General features: G+C 41.4%; 1 protein-coding gene across 2 annotated transcripts; it reads right to left on the bottom strand.

Moving 5' to 3' along the window:
• Nucleotides 1-394: 394 nt before the first annotated feature.
• Nucleotides 395-9,790, bottom strand: ca5a (carbonic anhydrase Va). 2 transcript variants are annotated; one of them, XM_024281540.2, is made up of 7 exons: nucleotides 9,378-9,790; nucleotides 7,330-7,527; nucleotides 6,534-6,652; nucleotides 3,740-3,835; nucleotides 3,561-3,623; nucleotides 3,115-3,273; nucleotides 395-1,834 (listed from the first exon to the last, which is right to left on the bottom strand). In XM_024281540.2, exons 1-7 carry the CDS (start codon nucleotides 9,517-9,519, stop codon nucleotides 1,679-1,681), a joined length of 933 nt encoding a protein of 310 aa, XP_024137308.1. In that variant the 5' UTR covers nucleotides 9,520-9,790; the 3' UTR covers nucleotides 395-1,678. The 2 variants fall into 2 exon arrangements, with proteins under 2 accessions (XP_024137308.1, XP_024137309.1); XM_024281541.2 differs by lacking the exon at nucleotides 9,378-9,790 and adding an exon at nucleotides 7,614-7,775.
• Between the last annotated feature and the right edge of the window lie 132 nt (nucleotides 9,791-9,922).

Below are 9,922 nucleotides of genomic sequence, written 5' to 3'. Positions count from 1 at the left end.
ATTTTTCTCACAAATGGGATTTCTTCTGAAGACAGAACAAGCAGAAACTGGGTTTAGAAGCCAGACATTTTCTTAAAGAGCATGCTGCACATTCAGGGGATTTTTTTCTTGAAATAATTTTTCAAAAACTGTGTTTGAATCCAGACACACCAGTTTTGTCATGTTTTGTTATGTGAGGCTCTTCAGAGAACTAGGAATGAAAACAGAAGTTCTTCATACCCGAATCCGAGTCCAGCTTCACACACTGGAGATGATCACAAACAGCAGATCAGGTGTCTCATGTGAGATGAATCGGCTGTGCCTCAGCGGGCTGCCCGCTGTTTGTTTAAGCTCCTAGTATTCCCGGCTGGAAGCCGAGCGTTTTATGCGGTAAAGAACACAAACGACTGGAGGATCTCCTTTAACTTCACATATGTTTATTGATATAAATGAGTCAACAAAAGTCACGTTTCTTTAAAATCATATTTACATCACGGATGGGTGGTTTGCAGCTCCCCCCTGTGGGAAGCAGGAGGGTCACGGGAAGCAGATCGCCGATTGGCCGAACGGCTGGATGGAGATCTCAAAGCCAATCCAGGTGGAGCAAGGCATGCTGGGAGGAAAAAGGGGCCCGGTGGGACCCTGCAGGGCAGGAATGTTGGCCGCAGACTGAACAAACAGTCTGTAGGATACACAACATCCATCTGCTAAAACATGGGTGCGAGCTCCACGAGGTCGACGTGTAGAGTTTGCATTTTTCATTCCTGAAGTTAGCTGCGCTTTAACTAAATAAAAGGCATGAACCAGCTTTAGATGAGCCGGTGAAGACGAGTTGCTCATGAGAGTGAAGGCAGGGAGGAGTTCTTTCATTCCGTTTTAGAACATAAACATCGTCCTGCGTCCTCTTTAGGGTTGATTTTACGTTTCGGTGGCGTTCGAGTCTCGCGCTGTTGTTTTAGAGGGATTTACAACTGTGAGCTTTGAACGCTGACAGACACGACGCGATTGTCCCGTCTTTTCAAACCTCCCTTATCTGCTCATCTCCCCGTTTTTCCTCCGAAGCGCCCTCATCTTGCTTGCAGCACCGTATGGTTTGCACTCTGGACGTGAGCAGAACCAAAAACACTTTGAGATAAGGCAATGCTTGTTCTGAGCTGCAAAAACCCTCATCTGCAGAATAAAAAAAACAGTGTTTGACGAACGACTAAAGTGAATGAAGAACCATTGAAAGACTGAGGCTGTGCGATGAGACGCCTCCTTCACCGGAGGGGAAACTCTCAAACACTGAAGGCACTCGGGTTTATTTCAGAGCGGTGCGGTCCGTTTTAAAAAATCAGTTAAAACTCTCTAAGTTTAGTGTCTACAGTTAATCTCCTTGTAACAGACGACCAGAACATTCTGGAATCAGAGATTTTAGATTTACATTGCATTTCACTGTCACAACAGTTTGTTAAAATCTCGTAAACTAACAGCTTCTGAGGATAAAAGCACCACCAGGGGGCGCTGTGATCTACCTGCAGCTCGGCGCAGGAAGTCGCAGAGCTGCAGGTAGGAACTCACGCGACTGAGGATGAACGGCGGCATTGTATCGTCTGTGTCACACAGCAGACGTCCCTTTATCCGTGGGGCAAAAAAAACAGTTTCAGTTTGGGTGGGCAGGGTTTGTGCACGGTTGCTGTGTTTGTTACTGTGAGCCGCATCAGGGCGTCGGCTCGTCGTCCTCCTGCAGGAAGGGAATGAAGGAGGAGCGCACAGCGCGACCCCGCAGGGGCTGCTGCACGCGGAAGTTGTTCACCATGCTCTTCTGGGCCTCCTCCTCGGCGGAGGTGAACAGGAGGCTCCGGAAGACTGCCAGCTGTGGGGGGAGGAGGAAAACAGTGAGACAAATACTAAAATAAACAAATAAATAAACAATTTACATTTTCTCTAGTGATGCCAGCAGGTTGCTGCACCACTAAGCTGCAGCCACAAGGGGGCAGCAGAGACGCATTTTAAAGACTCATTCTAATGAAAATGGCGATTTTAACAAGTTCTTGTAGCATGTTTCTCACAATGAAGGACATGCATGAAGAAAATTAGCAGGAAAACTAACAGGAGAGCACGTAAACATAGGGACGTAGAGAATGTTGCTTTGATTTTGGCTAAAAACGGCACAATCATAATTAAAAGAACATTGGGAACGATTTTCCAATTGATTAAAAGATGATCGGAGTGGGACTTTATAAAATCGGCTAAACTTTAAGCACAAAAGCTGATTAGCTGTTTGTTGGAGATGAAAGACCAAACAGTCCAGAGGAGAAAAAAATTCTAAGTCTACGTGACACCCGGAAACAGAGAACAAGCACAATAATTTATTTTCTGTGTGTCAGTCTTCCAACGATATAGTGTGGGACTTTTACAGGAAATAATCATGTTCACTACTTTTTTCTTTTTAAACAGTAAATATGAAAAAAATCATTTTAAGAAGACTTTTTATGAATCCACGATGATCTGATGAAGAAAACGTGGATTGTTCCGAAAAAAAAACTAAATTGAAGAAGTTTTTTTTTTAACCAAAACACTTCCAACGCAATTCATTGTGGTCTATATTTGCAAATCTAGTGAGCATCGATACAGGGTAAGCCACTGTATTTTGGAATTATAGATTAGGACACCACAACAAAATGACAAACGCACTATAAAGTGCACAGAAATGAAAGATTTTGGACAAAACCAAACTCTGTTCCCAGTCCTGCCACCATGGCTGCATGTTCTTTCTACCTCTACATCTTCTTGCTAATCCTATTTTTTTTCATGATAATTTTTTCTGCACTTTAAGTTATTCAAGTTATGAACTGACCAATCAGATGCCTCAATGAAAGTAGGCGGTCTCATGTCGAACATTCAAAGAATTTGATGAGCTCCCTCCTGATTGGTGAGAGTGGTTGCCATAGAAATGGTAACAAGACCCACTTGTACAAATCACTGTCTCAAACATATCAACGTCTGTATCGTGAGGAAAAATGGTGACAGAACTGACTTCATTTGATTGGTTCATTTGTTAAAGTGGATCAGAACTCCAACTGTTGACACAGGAAGAGCTGAGTCTACATTTCTTCATGACCTGTAACCCCATCATCTGGCCTGATCTGGTACCTGGTCGTGGCTGACTTCAATGTGCTGCTTCATGATGATCCAGGTGACGGACTCCGTCAGAGGGGGCGTGGTCAGGGAGCCGTGGTACGTCCAGTAGTTGTCAGTGTTTGTGGGCAGCAGACAGGCGGGGTCGAAACGGTTAAACTCCACCACGCTGTCCTGCAGGGAGAAGAAGACAAACCGCTGAGATGAAGAATGGGGTGTCAAAATAAAAGCATGCAAAGAGGACCATATTAACTTTTTTTAATCCAAGAATGTAATAAATCAGATAGGAAAATTCTAATGAATTTATGGAGTTCCAAGAAAATTCCCATGAAGCACATTTCTTATTATTGTACATCTTATTATCATCCTCTCAGTGTGTTGTAAAGTAAGGGGGTCTGACCACAAGAAGGCGCCATTTTTCCTAAAATGAGGACTGTTGTGCACGTGTGTGTTCTAATAACCTTGTGTCTGATAGCGGGCAGAGCGTCCACCAGCTTCTGCAGCCCCTCGTGTCTCTTCCCCACCTGCACAAAGATCACAGGTCAAAGTTCAAACTGTTCCTCAGCTGACGCACGACCGGCTCAACGCCGACCGTCCAGAGATCCGCCGTCTGTGTGCTCTGACGAGCGCGCTTGTGTACCTTCAGGAAGATTCCGATAACAGCCAGGCCGTTATCTTCCATCACCGCCTCCTCAAACAGACTGTACTTGTCCGCGTTCCAGTGGACCAGATGCAGCTGAAAACACACAGAGTTCACATTTCAACACCAGAACACTTCTGGCTTCTTCCAGCTCAGCTGAAGCTGAAAACTTCCAACACCGGCGCTGGAAGCTGAAGTTACAGAACTCAGAAGCTCCGCCTCCGCGGACTGCTAAGCTCCTCGCAGACGACGAACACGCCCCGAACACGCCCTTTGTGTTTGAGTTTGTTAAATTATGAAAAGAACTCTAAATCCAAAATGATCCGTTAATGTTTTTGTAAACAAACAGAAGAAAAACATGTTTTGTTTGTGTAAAATCCCCACCCGTTTCCACCATCCGTTCCGTCAGCTGTGATACCCTGAACAAGTTGGAATCCCCTCTCTACTTTGAAACCCTTAAAAGACTTTCCAGTATCCTGAATTTTAATTCAATACAGACCCCATGCTCCATCCATTTTCTTCATAACCTTTGGGGTCACAGGGTTCTCGAAGCCTGACCCGACCCCGGACAGGTCCCCGCTCCATCGCGGAGAACAAGTAAAAAAGGTAAAAACCTAATAAAAATATGGACGTTTCAACAAGAGTTTTTTGGATCCACTGTGTTCTGATGATAAAAACACGGATGGTCTATAAAAAAATAAAATACACAATAATAACAAATTAAAGTACTTTTTTTTTTACCAAAAATTGCTTAAATGCAATCTATATTTGCCAGTCTATTGAGCATCAATGCAGACGGAGATTTCTAGTAAATTTCGAGAGCTCAGAATTTATTAAATCCCGGTTCAGAAACCCAAACAAAAATGGCAAATCTTTTATACGTATAGAGCACTAAGTAGTGAGGGATTTCAGACATAAATTCAGAGTTTATATGAATTTAAATTAACAGTTTTAGATGAGTTTCTTTTCTTTTTTTTTTTTTTTTTTTTATCTCAGATGGAATTTCCAGCAGCTTAGTCAGACTCCACACCATCATACTGCCACCGCCGTGTTTGAGAGTTGGTCTGAAGTTTATTTGTTGGTTTTGTCCACAGAACATTTGAAGAAAATCCACTTTTGATCAAAAGATCCCCGTCTTAGATAAAACCCTAAATTTAAGATATTTTGGTTTCCCAGCAGATTATAGCATAGTAAAAACAATAATTTTATAATCTGAATGATTAAAAATGAAATCCTAAAAAATAACTCATATTGCAATCTCTCAGATTTGTCACTTCAGATCAAACACCTGTCAAGTTTGAACAAGAGAGTATGATGATAAGAATATTTTAAAATACTTCAACATATAAACGCTAAGATTTTTGACTAAATTATTTTTTTCTGGAAAATTGAAGTAAAAACCTATAAAAATTAAAAACAAAAGCTGTCTTTCTTAAACACTTTCAAATAAAACATGATTTAAAAACATTAAAAAGAAAGAATAAAAAGTAAAACAAATATGAAGTTAATCTATTAAATACATTTTCAATGGATCTAAACCTCATCAGAAGATGTAAAAAAAGGGAATTTTTTTTATTATTTTAAAGCAGGAGTGGGCAAACTTTGTGACTGGTGGGCCTTAAATTGTTCTAAAATTTGTCGAAAGGGTTGGGACCAGCAACCGATGAGTGGAGAGTTTTGATAATCCACCTCATTAGAAACTAGATGAAAATAAGCTTTAATTTTGACTAAAAATAATTATAAAAAAAAAAAAAACACAACATTTTGGAGTTTACTTTACTGTTTTAGTGTCCCTCTGAGAAAAATGTAAACTTAGAGAAATGCTGCATTCAAGTGGTGTTGGAACGGTTGGAAAAATAACCGTCCAATTTAGAAAACGTGATAAATTAAAATCAACAAACGTTCCGACACCTCACGAATGCGGGATAACTTTCCACTCCTTAACGGTCTATTTACTTATCAAGCACCACCTATGGAGATACGCCAGGATTATAGAGGAAATAAAAAAATAATAAGTATTATCAATATAATTGATTTGAACTTGAATGGTCAAATGGTCAAATTCAATTTATTAACAGGCCACATATGGTCTCCAGGATTCAGCTTGCCCACACCTGAATTAAAGTGCTTCATTTGTTGTTTTGCTCAAATTAAATGTTCACAAATGAATAAAACAAATATTTTAAACTGTTTTTATGTATAAATTGGATTTCCACCAGTTTATCCATAGATGTGTTTATTTTAAATTCTATTGAGCTGCAAAAGAAAAAGAATGTGGAGGAAAAGAAAAGAAAACTGATGGCAGGAAAATGTGACTTTTAAGGGAAAACAGAAAAAAAAGAAGGTTTATGACTTTAGAGAAAACTTTAAACAGAAAAAAAAAGGGTTTAATACAAGATGATTACTTAATAAAAGATGGGTCAGATGTCTTCTGGGAGATGAAGTCCTAACAAAATTCTGGGAAAAGAAATGTCTGGTCTTTGGAGTGCTTAACTTGTGTGTTTAACTCCAAATTAGGAGATTTTCTGTCAGCAGATGTGAAGTTTTTCAGCGATGAGACTTCTCGTTGGCTCCATGAGAGAAAGTTTACACAGCTTGCTCAGCCCTAATCTAGCTCTAGTGAGGAAGAGGAGCATCATTTTCCTACTTTTCAATCCTGATATTTCTCACAAAAACCTCACCCCCTGGGTTTGACAAAAAACTTATCTGGGAATTTTGCAGGAATTATGAAGATCTGATGTCATTTCTTTAGCTCTGAGAATTGTTTTGTCTCTTTTATGTTATTTTCCCGTACCTCTGCGGGGAACAACTTCCGGTCCACCGTGTGCTCCGACCCCCAAGCATTGGTTTCCCCCCAGTGGAAGTGGAACTGACAGAGCCTGAACTTGTCTTTCAGGGGGCCTCCTTTTAGCGCTGCACAAAACAAAACCAGCAGATCTTAAAAAGACGGTTTCAGAAAACAAAAAAAATAAATCCAAGAGCTTAGCAAACGTCTTCTGTACGCATGAGGGCGTCTGTCAAGAAACAGGTTGTTCAGGCACACCTGGAGACTTCCAGGAAATCATGAAAGGAAATCTTGCAAGGAGTAATGACTTTTGGTTTTTGCAATAGACTGCAGTGAGGTCCCGCAAAGCAAACAGCTCAGAGTGAGTCATCAAAAAGAATTTTGTTTAAAGACATTCATGCATAATTTTTTTTCTTTTTCTGCTGTTTCAGACTCTTCCAAATTGACCTTTATATTTAGCCTGCTGGGGTTTCCGTGGCAGCAGGTCAAACTGAACCCCTTTGAAGTCCCTGTGTTTAGTGGTTAGAAAAAGCTCAGACAAAAGAGGAAGTCATGTGACTGTCACCAATTTACACAGAGCTTCATTATAGGGTTGATTACTGGATTCATACAGAGAGCTGGAGGTGGGAGGGGGGGGTAATCCTATTATGTCGATCCAGACGTGCATTCTCCCTCCTCAGATTTCCTTCAACAAACGGACGTTTGGGCAGAGAACTGCAGCTCCGAGTGGGAAAATTCACGAGGGTAATTATAAATCTGCTTCCGAAACCCAGTTTGAACTCTTAAAATTTTCAAAAATGCTTACTGGACTTGTCGGTCGTGTCGTCGTACTCCACCAGAAAGGAATAACCGTTGTTCCAGATTTGCTGGCAGGTGCGCGGGTCGTAACTGGTGACCAGCGGCTTGAGCTCGCTGTCGAAGATGCTCTTCCTCACAACGATGTCGATGGGGGACTGGCGGTCTCCTCCTGGTACTGCAAGGGGTCCCTGCCACATGGGATGCACTGAGGAGAGAAGAAGAAGGCAAAAGAAGAAGAAGAAGTGAGCAGAAAATCAAACGGAAAGAATAAAAAACTGCTCAGACGCCTACTTTTCATGGTGTCCTCTGCTGCTCTCTGCACTCTCAGACAGTCCATTGTTACGTCAAATATAAGTAATAAAAAATCAAAACACCTGATGCAGATATTTAAATACCTACACACTACAATCCAGCAGCGACAAACACACCTCCTGCCTGAGGCTCTCAGAAGGAACTGAGTATAAAGTACTTCCTTCCACTCCTCTGACTTTTTTTCCTTAAAGGAAAAACTAAATAAGAGAAAATGGGCTGGCTGTGCAGAAAGTGACACAAAGAATGTCCTGGCACGCCCCCAGCTCCCCTCCACAGCAGGAGCGATAGAGCGGGACCTCAGCCGCTCAGAGCACCGCCGTCTTTCCGCACGCAGTTTGGGTTAATTAACTCTCAAAGCTTTTCTGCAACAACAGGTCCAACAATTAAACTATTTATACAAAGAAAAGTTAAAAGTGCAAATTGTGCAATGTTCAAAACCAACAAGGAAAAAAGAAAAACAAAGCAGCATAGTATTGCTTTCCTTTGAGGCTTAAAGTTTCTCCGCAGCAGAGCGCGTCCGACTGGGAGATGACCTTGTAGCAGCTCCTCCGGAGGGAGGGTTTCACCTGACACGGTTACCAAACAATCGCACAATAACTGCTTACAAAGTCTTTTATTTTCTATACAGCTTATAAATTACTTCAGGAGACATCAGGACCAGCAGTTTGATTCCAGGATAAAAAGTTTACACCCCAGCATCCCTCCTTGACAGGTCAGAACCTAAAGCGCCCACAAAAAGCTGCAATGTCCATTTGGTGAAGGTGAAAGGGGGAAACCTAAATCAGACAACCTGTTCAAGTGTGCCAGAACATAACACAATGTTCTGCCATGAGCCGATTATTTTAGACAGAGTGCAACACACTCTGCTGCACCACCATCTAAAAAAACAGTAAACAATATGTAAAAGCACTGAGAACTAGATATTTGTCTAACTTGAATCCTTCTAATGTACATGTGGAGAATGTTTACAGAAAATAACCACAGAATTTCACGGTTATTTGGCAAAATTAAATCATAGTTTAGATTGTTAGAAACTTTAAGTTAACAGAAGAAAAGTGAATTTCAAATTTTGCTGAGAAAACTTTGATTTTCAGCGTGAAATGAAAGGAATCTTAAGGAATTTGAACAGTTCGAGGTTGTGCCTGGAAGACATAACTCGGGGAAGAGAAACATCAAATATTCTGTACATGCTAGCCATATAGATGCTAGCAAGAACTAGCTTGGCTAAGAAAATATAAAACAAAAAACTATCGTATGAAGAAATTAACTGACCAAAAACACCTTTAGTATTGTTCTTATATTATTTTTAAACAAATGTTTAATTATTCATACACCTAGTGTCACATGACACATATTTTGAAAACGGAGATATCCGGAAGTGGGACGGACCATATGAAAAACGGGCACAAAATATGGAATTATGGGATATGTTAATCTCATAAACAGACCATGAAAGATCCTATCGGCTATGTAGGTGAAAGGGCTTTAAACGCATCCCTACCCCCATTGTTTCGATGTTGCTGATGGTGTTTAAACCGTCGTGGAAAACCTGGAAATCAGATCCAGTCCCATCAAAGATCCGCATCCAGTGATGGAACATTCCAGACCGAGCTTTTCGTTCACTTGTACCTGCAACTTTCCCCGTTTATTGTTGTTTGTACGATCCCAAAAAATGACATTAAACGATTTGTTGAAGGAGTTCAACTAGGGATAAATGTTATCTACTTAGAAAAAAGTACTTACTTTGAGACAGCACAAATTTGCTGGAGCACGCCGTGAGGTTGCATCTCCGTACGGGCGTTATCCGGTGACTCTTGCCGTGTCTAACGAGCTGTCGGCGAAGGTGAGGCACCAGCGGTCTGACAGCTGCAGTCAAAGTCACCATTTTGGTATCGCCGTCCGCTGCACGCGCTCCTTTTAAAGACTAAAAACTGTAGTTTTCTACCTGATTAACACAATCTAACGGCTGGACGATTCACTCCGTCCCGACCCCCAACCAAAGCAGGGTTAGGGGGTATCTGTCTCGGCTTTTTAAAAGGTGACACAACGAACAATTCCGGATTAAACCGCGTCCTTTTAGCCTATATTAATATAAGCCCCCGAGTGGCTTTCCAGTACCGACCCCGTGTTACTGATGTAACGACTTCGACAATGAAAAAATAGGTGCTAGTAGAGCACCAATCAGAGGTCTCCTCTGAGACATTACAACCAATCAGCTACTTCCTGTGACAAATGTTAGCCAATCAGCGAGAAGCTTCAGGGGGCGTTAGCGACACCGAGACCCTAAA

The sequence above is a fragment of the Oryzias melastigma genome, linkage group LG6 (genome assembly GCF_002922805.2).
Source record: "Oryzias melastigma strain HK-1 linkage group LG6, ASM292280v2, whole genome shotgun sequence".
Taxonomy (NCBI): domain Eukaryota; kingdom Metazoa; phylum Chordata; class Actinopteri; order Beloniformes; family Adrianichthyidae; genus Oryzias; species Oryzias melastigma.
Note: the sequence above shows the minus strand (reverse complement) of the source record. Positions and strands in the feature narration are given on the sequence as shown.